Here is a 19475-nt window from a genome sequence, read left to right as displayed (position 1 = left end):
GTTGCGTGATACCACGTACTTTTGTACGTTTGTGACAATTACAGCGCCATCTTGGACCACCCTGTATATTTATTGTGACAATTGAAGATCGGTGAAGATCCTAAACGCGTCTTAGCACAAGTAATGCTACATATAAAGCAGCTGGTTGCTATACTTCTTCCAGTAAGGCCAATAGGTTCCTGTACAGTTCGCCTGTGACGAACAATGGCAGACGCCATCGGTGATAAATACCCCCCCCCCCTCCCACACCTGAGAATATCTACATCTAAACAGATATTCCGCTAGTCATCGTATGGTGCGTGGCGGAGGGTACCTGGTACCACAAATAGTTATTTCCTTTCCTGTTCCACTCGCAAATACAGCGAGAGAAAAACGGCTGCCTATGTGTCTCCGTATCAGCTCTTATTTCTCACATTTAGTCTTCTTAGTCCTTACGCGAAATGTATGTTGGCGGCGGTAGAATCGTTCCGCAATCAGCTTCAAATGTCGGTTCTCTAAATTTCCTCAATAGTGAGCCTCGAAACGAATGTTTCCTCCCCTCCAGCGATTCCAAGTTAAGCTTCTGAAGTATATCGTTATACAGCACTTGTGTGTTGTTCGAAACCACCGGTAACAAACCTAGCAGCCCGCCTCTGAACTTCATGTCTTCCTTTAATGTGACCTGGTGCGGATCCCAAGCACTCGAGCACTACTCGGAATACGTCTCACTAGCGACCCATATTCAGTCTACTTTGCAGAAGAACCATACTTTCCTAAAATTCTCCCAATAAACTGGAGTGGACCATTCGCCTTTCCTACCACAATCCTCACTGCATGTCCCATTGCATATCGCTTTACGCTGTTACATACAGATATTTAAACAACACGACTTTGACGTAATAACGCTGTATCAGAACATTATGGGTTTGTTTTTCCTACTAAACCGCATTAATGTTAATTTTTCTACATTTATAGCTGTCAGTCATTCATCAAACGAACTAGGTATTTTGTCTAAGCCATATTGTATCACCCTACAGTCAGTCAACTTCGAAACCTTTCCAAACACTACAGCATCACACGAAACAAGCACAGATTGGTGCCCACCCCGTCCGCCAGTTCATTTATGTATAAAGAACATAACAGCATTCGACTCACACTTCCCTGGGGCACTCCTGACGATACCCTAGTCTCGATGAACACTAACCGCCGAGGACAACATACAGGGTTCTATAACTTCAGAAGTGTTCGATCTGGGAACCTATTCCATATGCTCGTACTTTTGCTACCAGTCTGCAGTGCGGCATATGTCGAATGCTTCTCGGAAATTAGAAATATGGAATCTGCCTGTTGAACTTCACCCATAGCTCACAGTATATAATGGAAGGAAACGGCAAGCAGGGTTTCACAAGAGCCATGCTTTCTAAAAACCAGGCTCATTCACGGACAAAAGCTTTTCAATTTCTAGGAAATTTATTACATTCGAATTCAGAATATGTTTTAGAACTCTGCAGCAAAACGGATGTTAAGGATATTGGTCGGATATTGGTCTGTAATTTTGCGGAATATCTCCACCACTTACTGGAATCATTCCCTACTGGTATGGGGGACGCATCGCCTCACGTAATGTTCGACGCAGTCATACCCTGCCAGAGGTGTATAGAACGCACACAAAAAACTCGGCCCCTACCTGTACAGACGGCGTTGTAATGGTGGGGTGTCCGCTGCGAGAAGGTCACCGCGGGATAGGGGAGGTGCTGTCCAACAGCTGAAGTTTATGCACAAGCAGAACTTCTGGGCTACAGCTTATGAGTCTGAAAATAAACCTATTATCACATTATGCCAGTACGACATGTAATTCTACAAGTCTCAGTCCCTGGCTAGAGTAACAAATACGAAAATCAGGGCACAAACAACGGAGACTTTCACTTCTAACAAACAACCTGCACAGCTCAGCAGGTGACAGCAAACTAAGGCGGCCAGCCCTTCGGAGAAAAAGGATACACTCGACCAATGCTAAGAATAAGAAAGCGTTTCTACCCAAGCCCTATCAACGTGTTCATCAGTACAGGCGAATTTTTTCTGTTGATCTCTTATGCCCAGTTACGTGCAGTGAGCATAAAAATTACACACAATGGAAGGTATCTTCGGTATCCCATAACAATGAGATGGTTCTGGGTGTATCGTTGGTCATAATCTGTTATTGTTATCCAACTGCACGAGGTGGCGCAGCGATCTGGGCATGACACACTAACTCACGAAGAGCTGAGTTTAATTACCCATCCGGCTATGCTGATTCATATAGTTTCTCAAAATCGATTACGTAGAATGCGGAAGTGGTTTTTTTTAAAAAGCACGCCTCAATTTTGTCGTATCCGAGTTAGAGCTCAGCCTTGAATGAGCTCGCCTTGACAGAACGCAAATCAATCTTCTTTCCATATTTTTACCCGCCATCTAATGGATGAATGATCTATTGCACTGTGGTTCGTTCAGGGAGGGAGGGGGGGGGGGAGGGACGAGGCAGGGAGGGAGGGAGGGAGGGAGGGAGGGAGGGAGGGAGGGAGGGAGTCTTTCAATGACCATCTCAATTCCTTCAACCATCATAGTAGTAATGAGAAATGCTGCACTTTTTTTTTCAAAATCTTACCTAAATACGTACTGACTGCAGAAAGTTTATAACAACTGCTAAGAAAAGTAATGACACCGCTAGTGTTCTTCAGAAGGATGTGTATTGTTTCTCTGAACATAAAAAAAAGGACGGACGGAAGACTGAGATTTGTTCTAGACGAGCGCATTAGAAATGAGACACTGCCTCGGATTGTGTGAGAAATTCGGCTGTTTCCTTTTCTAAGGATCGTACGTACCTGGGCATCTGCCACAATCGATTTGGAGCGAAGTAAAGAAAACCTAAATCTGGATGATCGGTCGGGGGTTTGAACTAGGCAAAAACATCATCAAATGAATGCGTCAGTTTCACGCATTTAACAATTTACATTGTACACTTACAGGGTGTTTCAAAAATGACCGGTATATTTGAAACGGCAATAAAAACTAAACGAGCAGCGATAGAAATACACCGTTTGTTGCAATATGCTTGGGACAACAGTACATTTTCAGGCGGACAAACTTTCGAAATTACAGTAGTTACAATTTTCAACAACAGATGGCGCTGCAAGTGATGTGAAAGATATAGAAGACAACGCAGTCTGTGGGTGCGCCATTCTGTACCTCGTCTTTCTGCTGTAGGCGTGTGCTGTTCACAACGTGCAAGTGTGCTGTAGACAACATGGTTTATTCCTTAGAACAGAGGATTTTTCTGGTGTTGGAATTCCACCGCCTAGAACACAGTGTTGTTGCAACAAGACGAAGTTTTCAACGGAGGTTTAATGTAACCAAAGGACCGAAAAGCGATACAATAAAGGATCTGTTTGAAAAATTTCAACGGACTGGGAACGTGACGGATGAACGTGCTGGAAAGGTAGGGCGACCGCGTACGGCAACCACAGAGGGCAACGTGCAGCTAGTGCAGCAGGTGATCCAACAGCGGCCTCGGGTTTCCGTTCGCCGTGTTGCAGCTGTGGTCCAAATGACGCCAACGTCCACGTATTGTCTCATGCGCCAGAGTTTACACCTCTATCCATACAAAATTCAAACGCGGCAACCCCTCAGCGCCGCTACCATTGCTGCACGAGAGACATTCGCTAACGATATAGTGCACAGGATTGATGACGGCGATATGCATGTGGGCAGCATTTGGTTTACTGACGAAGCTTATTTTTACCTGGACGGCTTCGTCAATAAACAGAACTGGCGCATATGGGGAACCGAAAAGCCCCATGTTGCAGTCCCATCGTCCCTGCATCCTCAAAAAGTACTGGTCTGGGCCGCCATTTCTTCCAAAGGAATCATTGGCCCATTTTTCAGATCCGAAACGATTACTGCATCACGCTATCTGGACATTCTTCGTGAATTTGCGGTGGTACAAACTGCCTTAGACGACACTGCGAACACCTCGTGGTTTATGCAAGATGGTGCCCGGCCACATCGCACGGCCGACGTCTTTAATTTCCTGAATGAATATTTCGATGATCGTGTGATTGCTTTGGGCTATCCGAAAAATACAGGAGGCGGCGTGGATTGGCCTCCCTATTCGCCAGACATGAACCCCTGTGACTTCTTTCTGTGGGGACACTTGAAAGACCAGGTGTACCGCCAGAATCCAGAAACAATTGAACAGCTGAAGCAGTACATCTCATCTGCATGTGAAGCCATTCCGCCAGACACGTTGTCAAAGGTTTCGGGTAATTTCATTCAGAGACTACGCCATATTATTGCTACGCATGGTGGATATGTGGAAAATATCGTACTATAGAGTTTCCCAGACCGCAGCGCCATCTGTTGTTGAAAATTGTAACTACTGTACTTTCGAAAGTTTGTCTGCCTGAAAATGTACTGTTGTCCCAAGCATATTGCAACAAACGGTGTATTTCTATCGCTGCTCGTTTAGTTTTTATTGCCGTTTCAAATATACCGGTCATTTTTGAAACACCCTGTATTTACATAGTTTGATCACTTTCACTATTGCTCGGCCTATGCTCAGCTGTCAGGTTACAGTTCCCATGCCTGGGGTTCAGCCCAAGATCAAGCACGTTTTTTATTTATTTTTTTCCCTAGCGATTGATAACAAATTATAATTTGCACTATGGTCCACTGCGGATTCCACTAAAGCAAGCTGGATGGATCCCTTTTCGTATAAAGAAACTGGCCTTGTCTAGGTAAATATAGTTTGAGGATCAACTTACTTATGGGTCTTGTTGCTACTGAAATACGGTCTTTACTGGCGTCCTTTTGTCACTGAGTTTCTGGAAAATACTAATTCATTTCCCGATCGCGACCATTTCTTGCACATCGCCGAACATATTGACTGTTACACATAGCTGGAACGCTTATTTCTGGGAGCAATACCCTCCGCTGCGGCCCGCGTCAAGAAATGCTTACTTTGTCTACTAGAACTGACACTTCTTTCAGTGGGTTGCTATTATTGCGTTTAAAATGAAAGGCATCTCCGAAAGGCAGAATCAAATAACGAAAGCACGACTTGTGTAAATCGACTGTTCTCGAGTCCTGAACATCGGACAAAAGAATTTGAATCGGCTAGAGAAGGCAACATATCTCTTGTTATTTATCTTAATCGTCATTCACTAGACATCACTCCAGTGCAGACAAGGTACCCAGTGGAAGACATTTTCCAGCAGCACCCCTTTTGCTTGCAGTATCTGCTCTCAATCAATCAAATCTGAAAAATGAAATAATGTTTTTAATTCTGTCGAGAGAGAGAAATGGGAAAGGGGGCGGGCTCAAAAATTCCAAAGCAGGTAGAACAAAATATAGAAACAAAAACAAATAAATTAACAAGTGCCCAAGACAGAACAAATAAACTCAAGAACGCAACAGGGAAGATAAAAGTGGACAGAACGAGAATTGAAAAAAAAGTAACACTTACTTGTATGGTCAAAAAGGGGTGAATGTAAAAGGCTTAATTACGCGGGGATAAAATAATTCCCTCAAAGACCTCTTCCAGCATCTTTCAGTCTACTAACGACTCTTTGCTGCAGCACTGAATTAAAACACGAATTATTGTGATTCCTGGGCAATGCACTTCATGCGGATGAGATTTACAGCGACTCGATTGACGAGCGTCATCAAAGATTTGAAAAGTATGAAAAAGTCTACAGGTCAGAAATGATGATCTCTAGTGTAGTGAAAACTTACATAACAACCACCAACATTCTATTTAATTTCCACGAAAGAGAGAGAGAGAGAGAATCGTATTTAATGTAAGAAAGGGGGCGGGGCGGTCTGTACCAAATAATACGGCCCGCCTTATGATCGCAAACGACAGACACTGAGAAACCTATGTTTTGCTTCGAAAGAGTTTCTTGAGAAGCACTACACTAACAAATAATGTACAAAAATAAGCTGCAAATTATGTACGTGCCCAAAGCGGTATAATGCATCTGCGATAAATTTTTATTATTCAAAGACTTACGGTTTATTAAATGAACTATGCCTGTGGCTTTGAAACCATCTATGGAACAAAGGTAGGCGATTGCGTTCACGACAAATTCACTATTGACATGTATACATATTCTGCTACTTACATTTAGCATATTTAGTCTTTAAAACCTACTGAAAAATCTCACAGCAAATTCATCATGAATCGAATAATTAAAACGACACAACAATTTCAACAGCAAAACAGTTGCCTCTGTGATTGTTTCAGGTGCAGCCTTTCGGTAAGTTTTATCAATACTTCGCATCAGTAGCTAATCATTGAATAGGTTGCATATTAATAAAGAAGTGCATTAAATCCGAGCAGACAAAATATAGCAAAATAAACAAACGCTAATTAGAAGATATATATATGTATGTAAATCCAGATAAATAATTTCCACGACAAAAACCGAAAATGCTCGAGATAATTTTAATGTTTCGTGGAAACAGAAACAACTCTATGTAAGGGCCCGGACATTAATTTCATTCTAAAGGAGCCTAATCAAACATGTGCCAGTAGTAATGTAGAACTAAAAGTTCTGATCAATCCAAATGGACAAATATTATTTGTAATAAATATCTAATACCAATGTTCGTTCAGTAATTTGTGCACAAGAACACTGATACGCTGCACGTCGTTTCTAAATCTTCTAGCTGTCAAATAAAACACAGTCTCTACCACATTCCGCAATTCAGAATATACACACACACGATAAGCATCCAACTGTCAACATATCACGTGCGACTGCTTCTGACGCTTGAACGACGGCGACATAATATTCCAATATATCTCTGGCTACGATAAAAAGTAAATAATGACATCACTCACTGTTTTGACCAAGGCTGCTGGATGTCTGTCCCATTTCTCAAGACATCTCCAGAATTTCGAATTCTTGTGAAGTTTCAGGTGAACCGATGGCGATTATCAAATACTGTCCCACTTAACAACTGCAAACATCTGGCTAATTAACGGAACAACTGCCACTGTTTCAGACTACTGTAAAATGGCAAAGGTTCTTCACCTTGCACTTGTTCACGAATTACAAACTCGTTACAGGTATTGCCATCTATGATGGAGTCGTTACACTTGACTCCTTAAAGGTTGGTAGGATTGGATAAAGGATGTAATTACTATAAAGGGTTGGTATCACTACTTATGCTATGCAATGCAAAGAATTTATGGCAAAGATGTGTCACTGGATCAATGTTGATATCTGAAGTGACTATGTTTACGTATGTTATGAGTCTGACACGTGTATTGTGTTGTTAAAGTGTGTAGCGAAATATAGCTGCCAAAGTATTTTAATGAACAGCGTCAAAGTTATAAATATGCTGATTTGTAGAAGACCGTATTCTGACACTTTATAGCTTGTGTCGGCTGTGAGTGATTGGAAAACTAACAGCAAACGCATGCATTATTGCTTAATTTGCAAAATTTATCTCGTTTTCATAGTAAAATCAAAGAGATGTTAGTATTCTATTTACGAACTACGTGTCCAGAGAGCAGGGCGCTTCTTCAGGAGTGACGTTATTTTTCCATGTGTACGACAAACAGGCACAAACTCTTCTCAGGAAAGGTGCGCGTACCGGTATTTAGTATGGTATACGCCTTCTTATAGTGTGTAACGCCCTCATAATTTTAGCGGCGTGAGCAGAAAGCGCCCAAAAATTAAAAAGAAGAAACCTGAATAAAGTGGAATAATTTATTCTCCTGCAGTCACAAATGACTGCAGCAGTATAAATTATTCCACCTCAAACAACATCAATATAACATGAATAAATTTAAAAAAACTCTGAAGTTAATTTACAAGGATGCTGTAGTTCATATAAAGATAAAAATTAGAGTATAGTAAATGTTCTTATCAAGTTTTAATCAGAAGATGAATCTGACAATACAAAATTTATTATCAGCTGCAGCCTTCTTGTCTTTAGAGTGATTTTAGCCCAGCCGTTTCTGAAATGGTCTGAAGTAGTTGTCATTCAGCGCAACCGACATTTTACGTTTCAGCAAAAACCCACTCGGCTGATGCTCATTTCTTTTCTTCACGATAAATATTCTCGTTTATCAGAAATCGTGTAAGTTCTTTTCTCCTCTAAATATTGTAGATGAACCATATTTGTGACTTGTGCAAGGGTAATTATCATCACTTGCTTCATCAGCATGCCTTTAATCTTGGTGTATCATTTTATTAACTATTCAAAACACACTTTTCTTAATAAATTGCGATGTATTACAACTCATTTTCAAAAGAAACTAAGTTTTTTTATAGCCTATAGCAGTTCCAGTACAATGCAGCATCAGTGTTGTAGATTACTCTTGGTGTTTTGTGCATCAAAGGTCACTTTATTGTTTTTATAAACATTGTTAGATTGTTTTAAACCTCCAGATATCCAACAACCAAATTTATACGACTTTTGGTTAGATGACTTCTTTTTTTTTTCCTTTTTATGCACCTAATCATTAAAGTTGTGTTTATAAGCAGCCAGATTGTGTAATTGAAGCTAGTTAGAGTTTTTTTTTTTATCTGAATTACTGCCAGTGCTCATGGAATTGCTACAAAGAGTTCAGAAATACAAAAGAACAGGAGGGAGATTGAGAAGAAATAACTGGCATCTGTCTCCTGCACTGTTTTAAATAACAATTAAATTCAGATATAAGACTGCAGAGGAGGGTATCTCTGGTTACAGAGTTAGGTCTCGTACCCCTTAAAATGAAACTTTTATTCACAGTTAGTGGCAATAAAACACATACCAATCCACTTTCTTCTACATTTCAGTGATTTTGTTGCATCATTCAAGCTGAATGCTGTGATGTCACCTTTAAGAAAGATTTAAATAAATCCCTTTACCAGTCCAGCTAGACTGGAGTCAAATTACCTCACTACCAAGTGAATGTCCATCAGTGAGTCTCGTTACAGCAAGAAGCAGTGATTTCTAAAGAGCAAATTGTGTGATAATCTGATGATGTTTGCTGTATAGTGTCATAAAAACTGTAAATCAATGCAGGAATGTTTATTATTTGTCCTTAAACCATTCAGCATAACAGTGTCAGACATGTTAGACACATTAAAGTAATAATACATACATATACAGAGTGAATATTAATAAACCCGACAAACCACAGGGATGGATTCCTGACTGAAAATGGAGGAAGTGCATTGTTGCTGTGGTAGATGGTGCTGATGAATGACAATTCCTCTGAGAATGTACCATGTGTGTTGCACTTTGAACACTTGTTATCACTTGAATGCAACACAGCTCTGTACTGTGTTCTGGGATGATTAGTTGTCCACACACACACACACACACACACACACACACACACACACACACACACTCTCTCTCTCTCTCTCTCTCTCTCTCTCTCTCTCTCTCTCTCTCTCTATCTCTCTCTGTGTGTGTGTGTGTGTGTGTGTGTGTGTGTGTGTGTGTGTGTGTCTCTCTCTCTGTCTGTCTGTCTGTTCCTGGACACATGTTTATTGGACCTTTTTTTCTCCATTTCTATTCACGAATCCATCCCTGCAATTTGTTGGTTTTATTCATGTTCACCTGTGTGAGACTAGTACAAAGTAGGATAGGATTAGGTGAGGATAAGTCAGGAAGTTGGTGAGAGTTGGGTAGGATTGACAATGAGTGTGAATGTGAAATAAAGGGTGGTTTCAGATTGATTTTTAGTGCCATAATTTAAACCGAGTGAGGTGGCGCTGTGGCTAGCACACGGGACTCGCATTCGGGAGGATCACGGTTCAATCCCGCATCCGGCCATCCTGATTTAGGTTTTCCGTGATTTCCTCAAATTGCTCCAGGCAAATGCCGGGATGGTTCCTTTGAAAGGGCATGGCCAACTTCCTTCCCCATCTTTCCCTAATCTGATGAGACCGATGACCTCGCTGTCTGGTCTCCTCCCCCAAACAACCCAAACCAACCCCCAACCCATAAATGAAAGCCCTTTGCCATATTTAACACACATTTCATTAAAATAAATACTAACTGCAGGGTAAATTTAGAAAAGCTATATTATATAATGATGAGTATTTTGCTGCATATTATAGATATAGGCCTATATCACACACAAGTAGGAAAAATGCAAGGGGAGCGGACCCCAGTATGTAACTTTTACTGAGAGAAGTAAAGATGAAGAATTAATTCACACATAAGTGGAAGGTTAACTTTATTTCGCTCTGTGTAATTTGCATGTTACTACTGAAGTGGGTGTGAGTAGTTTACTATTGAAGTTTGATGAAATATTGGCTTCCCCTCACAGTGCGTTGTTAGGCCTTATTAGTTTTGTAAAAATTGACGACATATTTGTAAGTGAGTCTTGTCAATTCAAGAAGAAGAAGGGGGGGGGGTGGGGGGGGGGGGGGAGGAATCATTTTCTCACCCACTGTGTCTGAGTTGGATGATACTTGGCTTTTATTGTAGTAGTTCTCCCTAAAGAGATAAATAAGTATACCAAATTTATCACTTGCCTTTCTATTTTCTGTCAGTTTAAAGTTTGGAACTGAAACTGTAACCAGTGTGATGGCATAAAATGAAACTTGCCAACATTTTGGAAATAAATTACAATTTTTTCATTCGTTGTCCAACCTATGTGAAATTCAGTTGTTATATACTCTAAAATTGTCTAATATTTGCATGTAATCCCAATGAGACAGGAAAAAAGTGTACTTTCATTTTTGTGTTATATGTTATATTAAAATTGGATTTATGTATCTACAGCCTGTGAGTATTCTACCTTCACAGTCTGCATACCGTGTATCTGAAGAGAGCATCATAATTAAGATATTATGTGAGGTAATGACCACCCTTTGGATGAAATGAGAAAGTCAAAGTCCTGCTAACATTGCTTTCACAAATCAAGAGTATGCCTTATGTTGGCTCTAGAAGTTTTCTAACAGAGAAAGGGTCTTGCTGTAGGAAACATTCTTCTGTAATACAGGCAGGTTTAAACAATCAGCCAGAACCATGTATCATCAACTTTTGCTAGAAAGGAGATAATCTCAAAATCTTGTTCCTAAAATAATTTTTAAACCATTGGCTATCAAGTGGAAAAAGAAAATTAGTAGTGTTTTTGTACCTGTATGGTATATTTCCTGCTATATTGAAATATTTAGGTCTTTTTTCAGTTTCCTTAGAATCTGTTGCTGTTCAAAAATTAATAAAACATTTTCTTAGAATATTTCTGTTTTTCAATCTTAACATTCTTAATAAGATTTTACTACTTAAAACTCAACAAACTATAAGTTATATGGTCCCAGGAAATTATTCCAAATATGTGCAGTTCGCATGGATACAGCCATGTTTTCTGCCCTCCCCCTTTCCTTGTTGTTCTGGAGGTATATGATGCATCTATCTCCAGCACTGGTTGTTTTTTTCTGGGTGTACTAGGATATTTGATTTTGACTGTTTTCCGGCATGTAATGTCCCACATATAAAATAGAAAGGTGTAGTTTTTAATTTTAAACAGTTCAGTCACAGATAGAAATAAAAAGAGATTATTGAGCACGTTTCAGAATGTTATTGATGTCTGTGAAAGCCATCTGTAGTCATATTCAACTTGTACTATAGGGTAAACATTACAGCATATAAATGTATTTCCTAGAGTATTCCTACTTAGCAAACACCACCTGATGAATGTTTGTTTACGGTAGAAAATTGAGCTATGTTTTCAGTGTACTATCTTAATCTCCTATCTTCATTTTATTTGACTTTTTTCTGTAAATATCCCAAGACCAGAATGCAGACCTGTAGAGGCCGCTTCAAGAAATAGGGGGAATTTAGTATTACAGAAGGAAAAGGAATACAAAAGGAAGGAAAAAAATAAATACAATGCTAAAATAAGTCCTTCTAAAGTAGGGCTTTTAATTTAACATATTGTAACTTCACACACACACACACACACACACACACACAGAGAGAGAGAGAGAGAGAGAGAGAGAGAGAGAGAGAGATTTGGGGGGGGGGGGGGGGGGGGGCTCACACACGCATGCTACCCATAATTGCCATACTGTGCAACGTTTGTTTAAATATGTTGAGCAGAACACAGATGAAAAAGTTACTTCTTTTCAGAGAGAGAAACATATTCTTTTTTATAACAGATACAAGAAAATATTAGCACCAAGTTACAAAGAAGTACCAAATTCGGTTGCTGACTATCTCTGCATCACTGAATCTGTCTCAGCAGAGAAACAAAATAATTAAAAAGTTTAGTGCATCAGGCACAGAGTATATTTAACAAAAAGGGCTTCTTAGCAATACCTAACTTGAAAAGAGGAAATAACCTGAGAAACTGAAATAACTGATTTAGTAATAAATAAAACCTGCAAGTTTCGCCAGGTATAAAAGATGGAGTATGCACAGGGAGAAAACACTGTGAAAGAAAACTTTTGATTTGAAGCAGTTTGTACAAAATGTATTCAAATTTTAAAAGTGAATATTCTGAAACTAAAGTCAGTTTTCTAACTTCTGTTTACTGCATCCAAATTGTGGGAGGAGGAAGAGGAAATCAGTGTTTTTAACATCCCATTGAAAGGTCATTAGAGTTGGACACGAGCTCAGATTAGGAAAGGTTGGAGAAGGAAACCAGCCGTGCCGTGTCAAAGGACCCATCCTGCCATTTACCTTAAGAGATGTAGGGAAATCACGGAAAACCTAAATGAGGATGGCCAGATGTGGATTTGAACCATTGTCCTCCCGAATGCATTAAGCATGTCCAGTGTGCCAACCATTGTACTCCCCTCCCCCCTCCCCCTTTGGTGCCCCAAATTGAGCATTGTAGTACACGCTAATGCTACCCACTCATTATGTGTGTACATGATTCACCCAACATGATTTTACCAATTAACATATTACCATTTGAATAAAACAATAGACAGAAAAATGCTAATGTACGAAAACCCGAAATATGCGTGTATGTTATGCCACTGTTGTGAATCCCGTTCAAAAGAGGAAGAAAAATTTAGAAAAAAATATAAAATTTATCAGCGGCTTTCAACCAAAAGAATGCAAATAGCCACACATTCTGCAAACATTGCAGAACCTATTAACCAAATTCAAAAAACTTGTTCCTGTTTTACTCTTGCACTATACATCACATTGTAGTTAATCTGAAAAATACTGAAGGTGAGAGATAAGTGAAGTGTCTTTGTGTCATGCCTGATGACATAAAACATGATGTCTGTATGCTCTGCAGAATTCCATACACTGTGACAGATTTCATCCAAGAAATATAATCTACAGTTCTTTCAGTTTTTTAATGTTGACACCAAAGATAAATTTTTTTCGTTTCCAAAGAGTCTGTAAATCAAACTTCTCTGCATCTTGTGGAATACTTTGTCGAATGTCAAACACTTTCAAAACCCAGAAGTTTCCATAACTTCAAACTAGTAGATTGCTTAGGAAAGTTGGCACCAAGCAGAATGAGCTGTGATGCTGACCCCATCCTCGAAATGTAATTTAAGATGAAAATTGACTTCCCTTGGTGCCAACAAATTATTTAACATGTAAATTATGCAATCAGTAGTACATGGAGTAAATATTACTGATCTGAATATAATAGAATGTGATGATAATCGCAATACATTTGTCTTGAGCAAGACAAATTTACAGTGAACTGTTACAGAGCATGCATGTCTTTAATTATGTCGGGTCTTACAAAAAATATGATATTACTTTTCTCTGTATGCATCCTTCAGAACCATCACAGTCATTTGATTAGTCCAAAGAGATGATAATTGTGTGGTGCCCAACTGTCTCCATCTGGCTATTGTTGAACTTCTAAAACTTTATGTCGAGGAATTTACCTATGACAGAATAGTGTATGTGCTTTATTCAGAAAAAAATGTTGCTGCAGGAAATTATTTTAACTTTAGATAGATAGCTAAAAAAAGAATAAATCAGTAGTTTTATGAATGCCTGAATGTATTTTTTTAAATTACTATCAGTGGAACATTTTTGTTTTATAAATGTAATGACTTAAAACTTCAGTTTTTGTCTTGAGCTTAGGACTACAAAATTGTCTGTTGCCAATTTATCTGTCATGAACCATGTGTTTTACTACTTGTCCTTTCCTTTTTTTTTAAAAAAAAATTGTAATTACTATAAATGACAACAACTCTGAAAAGAGAAACAAATTCTAAAAGATTATTTTTACAAATATTTGAGAAACATATTTTGTGAGACAGCCGAATATATTAAAAGACCTAAAATTTCCAAGACAACAAGAAAAATCCCATAAAAGAACAAAAGTACATTGCAGCTCTCCCATAGGGATAATGAAAACAAGATGACACTAAATACAACATACACAGAAGCATGTAAGCCATCACTCAGTGTGTGCTCCACGTGTGAGTGGAATCGGTAGAAACCTTAATACTGTGCATAGTACAATGTGAAGTACCTTCATCCACACATTTCTTAGTGGTACGCACATAGATGAAACCCACAAATTTTATACTACCACAGGATGGCCTTAACGTTGAAGATTTTTTGTAAAATAATAATAATAATATAGGTTTTGAGGATTATTGCTTTCCCTATATGCAGTTCTGAACCATGTGATTCCCAGAATAAAACACAAAACTGTGAAATACATTTTTCCTGTCTCGGTGAGTTTACGTAAAGGTGTTAGGTAATTTTATGTACTATCATATTTTCAAGTACATAAGCACCAAATTTCACATGTATTGTATGAAAAAATTATAATTGATTTTAAAAATGTTAGCTAGTGTCTCTTTGGGACATTATAGTATTAACAGTTTCTAAACTTGCAAATTTTGTAATGCCATAAAATGAAAACAGAGGTAGATGAAATGCTAGAATTTGGTATGAATCAATAAAGATAACAAATAAGTCAAGTTTCATCCAAATCCAAGACGGTGAAAGAGATGGCTTGGTAGACTGTGAACAGCTGTGGTAATTGTTACCTCAGGCTGTAACTGAGTTTTACTGACAAATAAGACATTATCAGCTCTGCTAAGCATATGCAGCCAGGACAGGATTTTTATCATGCCTGTATCTACAGTTTCTTTTGTGGGCCAGAATCATAATGTAAATTTGATGTCTCTGAGTGCCAGAATAATCTGATATTGCACTGCCACAGGAAAGTGTGATAGGAGCCCTATTGTTTTCTGTATACATAAATGATCTGGTACAGAGGGTGAACAGCAATCTGCAGTTGTTTGTTGATGATATTGCATTGTACAAGAAGATGTCAAAAGTTGAGTGATTGTAATAGGATATGAGATGACTTAGACAAAATTTCTAGTTGGTTTAATGAAATGCACCTAGCTCTAAATGCAGAAAAATGTAAGTTAAAGCAGACGAGGAGAAAAAACAAACCTTTCATGCTTGGTTACAGCATTAGTAGTGTCGTACTTGACACAGTCACATTGTTTAAATATCTGGGCACAATGTTGCAAAATGATGTGAAATGCAATGAGTATGTGAGGATTGTGGTAGGGAAGGCAAATGGTCGACTTCAGTATATTGCAAGAATTTTTGGAAAGTGTGGTTTATCTGTAAAGGAGACAACATATAAGACACTGATGCAACCTATTCTTGAGTGCTGTTCAAGTGTTTGGGGTCCGCATGAGTTTGGATTAAAGGTAGATATTGAAGCAGTTTGGAGGTGGGCTGCTAGATTTGTTACTGTTGAGTTCGAACAGCATGCAAGTATTACAGATATGCTTTGGGAACTCAAATAGAAATCACTGGAGGGAAGGCGACATTCTTCTCAAGTAACACTATTGAGAAAATTTAGAGAACCAGGATTCGAAGCAGACTGCACAATGATTCTACTGCCGCCAACATCCATTTCATGTAACAATGATGAAGATAAAGATATGAGAAATTAGGGCTCATATGGAAGCATATAGACAGTCATTTCTCCTTTGCTGTATTTGTAAGTGGAGCAGAAAAGGAAATGACTAGTAATAGTACAGGGTACCTTCCATACTGCACTGGATGGTGGCTTGCAGAGTATGTTTGTTGATGTAGATGTGTGATCCTTTTGTTTAGTAGACTCAACAGATTTGAGACTGAATTGATATGTAGTGCAATATAGCAAGTGCAAATGGATTATCTTCCTCAGTTTAGTAAAAAGGGATTACTGTTACTGTGTGGTTGGGATAAAAAGCTCCATGAATAGTATTGAAACTTATAAAAACTGGAAAATAATGTTGTACATAGAATGAAATGCGGAACAATATTTGTTGATTGTAATTTCACAACAAAGACCTAACAAATTATGAAACACAGAGCATTGGTTTACACAAACAAGTAAAAGTGAGATGACCTTGTGAAGGCAAATAACTGTACATTCATATTCCTATTGGCTGAGTAACCCAGGCAGATACCACTTCTGTACCAGAAGTCCATTCTGGCATCATGGATCTGAGGTTTCTTTCATTTTGTGGTGATATAGTTGTGCCCATTCAGTATATGATGTGTGTCTGTTTTGATTCTACATGTGTAACCTTATATTCGTATCCCAAAACAGCCATTCAGCTGGGGCCACAGCTCCATGTGTAAATTTAGAGAATGTTTTCCAACAAGATTCTGGATCTTGATATTCTTTGCTCTATTAATACAAGACTCTGTCATATAAATGGTTAATGTAGATAGGGCTAAGTGTCAGTGCACAACTAAACACAGCAAAAGTAAGCTTTTATGGAACTTACGCTTGTGATAAATAATTCATCCACTTCCACCTAAGTATGAGAATTGGTGAGGAATCTGCATTTTGGAATCTACCAGCATCTTAGAATCTGACAGCTTCTTATTCATTTTCATTTTTTTTATTTTTTTGATCCTGTTGCAAATGGTTTCCTGGGCAAATAACATCCAGTAGCGAATTTCCGTTTTTAAATCTTGGAAAAGCATAAAACGTTATTTGGAAGCATGATGTTTTCCAAAAGCTCTGTGGCTGAGGATATTATAAGCACCTCTCCATTCTTATATGATTCTTTGTTCTCTGTTGATTGTGTCAATTAATTATTGGTGATGTTTAGTGCAAGAGAATTGTTTTCCATTAAATTCTATTTTAGATGTCACTTTTTTTTTGTTATTATGATCATAGCATATTGCTATGGTAAAGAACTTAGTACAGTGTACATTGTTCTTTTAACAAATGTGCAATTTTTACTCTTTTCTCCAGCCATATGATTATGACTGACAGAAAGGCAGTTGGATGATGGACAACAACCACCAGCTTTTTATCATCTCCAGAGGAGACTCGATTTTAATTGTGTTAGTCTGTAAACTGCTTGAGCAGTTTTAAATCTGCAGCAGAGTTTCTAGGCTTCCAGTTTAATGATAAGCTCACTAAGTTTGTATACCTGATAGACTTGATGGAAATAAACATTCTAAATTGCCTCAGGCACAGATCTAGATGAGCAGACAAGGAATATCTGCTGCTTTCCAAAATGCCGTAAATGCCATGCAGGGAAGACTATGGATACACTGTGTATAAGTCAGCAAAGCTGTGTACTTGTAGATTGTAGACATTTCCTCTAGGGGGGGGGGGGGGCGGGGGATTGGGCTGGCAAATGGAAGTTTTAAGACCAACATCTGCTGAGTTTGATGAATGATCACTTGCCAGGTGGTGCTGACTTCTGTTAGGTTATCATGTGTAAATGAAATGTGTTTCTTCCAGTCACTGTCACACCATACCATTCATTCCATTCATTCACCAAATGAACAAATGTTCATTTTTTGTTTGTGAGCAACAACACCATTGAGATTTGTGTGAAGATGCATCACATAATATTGTTGTGGATCCAAATACCATACTCTGACACGTATTTTTCCATTACTGTTTTCTTGTCTTGTAAGGAAGCACCACATTGACATCATTGCCTGTGCCAGCTTGACTGCAGTGGTTAGCACACAAGACTCGCATTTGGGAGGACGACAGTTCAAACCCGCATCCAGCCAACCTGATTTAGGTTTTCCGTGATTTCCTTAAATCGCTTCAGGCTAATGTCGATATGGTTTCTTTGAAAGGGCACGGACAACTTCCTTCCACACCTTTCCCTAATTGCTTTGACCACTGACGTCGCTGTTTGGTTCCCTCCCATGAATCAACCAACAAACCAACTTGACTAAGCATGGTTTCCTTTGTTACCATGTTCCAGAAAGCTTGTGACATGGTGGCACACTGCAGACTGTTAATGAGGGTCTGAGCATATGGTATAGGTTCACAGTTTGCAAATGGCTCAAGAACTTGTTAAATAGTAAAACCCGGTATATCTTCCATGATGGCAAGTGTCCATCAAAGACAAGGCTATCATCAGGAGTGCCCCAGGGAAGACCAGCAATCTGTGGCTTTGCAGGTGATACTGAAGGGTACGGGAAAGTATCATTATTGAGTCACTGTAGTAGGATACAGGATGACTTACAAGGGGACATTCCCGGTGTAAATAAATGATATTGATGAAACTTGGTGGTATGCAGAGGGTTCAAAGAAATGCAATACAGATTTTTTCATTTTGCCTAGTTTCACGTTTAAAGAGTAAAACATACCCACAAAGCTAATTTGGCATATTCGGTTTAGAGGGAATATCCTCAAAACCATGATACATAAAAATGTGTATTATATAAAGGCTGAAGTGTAATTAACATTCTTGAAAACTGTGTGATCAATATTGTAACTATTCGAAATTTGGCAGAATATCCCATCACCATTAATTAATTTTCAGAAATGAAAACTTTTGATGCAACGTAAATTAAGAAAGCTCCACACCATTTCCATTCATGTGTAATAAAGTTGTTTTTTGAAATACCATTTCTGCAAAATAAGCTGTACACATTGTGCTGTCAGAATTTTTTCAATATAACTAATTAAAATTTGTAAACATTCATTATTAGTTTAATTATTTTGACTCATTATTATGGCACAAAATCATTGCAGTAATGATTATCTATAAAGGAAGGCATAAAACATAATGTACTTTACACCACACAAATAAAATGAACAAAATTTTGTAATGCAATACACATGATGAACAACACACTGTAAAACAAAATCCACCAAGATTTCCAATTGTGTCGGCTGAGCCTCTAAATACCCTGATTTGTGCCAGCCATATTTAGGCCTGATTTGTGCCAGGCTCATTTTGGTGCATTGCAAAACCTTAGTGAACAGAACTGATGTGTTATGTTCTAGTGACTGCAGCTTAATTACATTGTTTCTCGAGTGGAGGATGAAATGTTAATCATTCAGCAAAGCTAGATCAGAAAATTTTCTCAAAAAGGTCTCCAACGTTGAAAGCTGTATATGTCCCAAGTCTGTACCTGTCCCATTGACCCTTTTGGGATCACCAGATGAACAAGAATTCGAAAATCTCTTTTTGAAGCCCCAAATGTTCTTGTGGCAGCTTCAAAATCTGGTAAAATAATGTCTGCCGTCATCAAAAGATATTTGACAGGCTTTTTTTTTTTCA

The 19475-nt window shown here is 38.5% G+C and overlaps 2 protein-coding genes across 2 annotated transcripts in view; one reads left to right on the top strand and one right to left on the bottom strand.

Annotated features, from left to right (window-relative positions):
- The window catches only part of LOC124793932 (protein neuralized), an 881057-nt gene extending 873941 nt beyond the window's left edge, over nucleotides 1-7116 (bottom strand). The window contains exon 1 of the mRNA XM_047258061.1: nucleotides 6860-7116. Within this exon, the coding sequence (XP_047114017.1) occupies nucleotides 6860-6893 (34 nt within the window). The 5' untranslated portion in view covers nucleotides 6894-7116. The remainder of the gene's footprint in view (nucleotides 1-6859) is intronic.
- A 115-nt stretch (nucleotides 7117-7231) lies between these two features.
- Nucleotides 7232-19475, top strand: part of LOC124795349 (mannosyl-oligosaccharide glucosidase) — a 53437-nt gene continuing 41193 nt past the window's right edge. The window contains exon 1 of the mRNA XM_047259349.1: nucleotides 7232-7607. The gene's annotated coding sequence lies outside the window, so the exon portion shown is untranslated. The remainder of the gene's footprint in view (nucleotides 7608-19475) is intronic.

The sequence above is a fragment of the Schistocerca piceifrons genome, chromosome 1, assembly GCF_021461385.2.
Source record: "Schistocerca piceifrons isolate TAMUIC-IGC-003096 chromosome 1, iqSchPice1.1, whole genome shotgun sequence".
Taxonomy (NCBI): Eukaryota; Metazoa; Arthropoda; class Insecta; order Orthoptera; family Acrididae; genus Schistocerca; species Schistocerca piceifrons.
The sequence above is the reverse complement of the archived record's forward strand: the minus strand, read 5'-3'. Positions and strand labels throughout refer to the sequence as shown.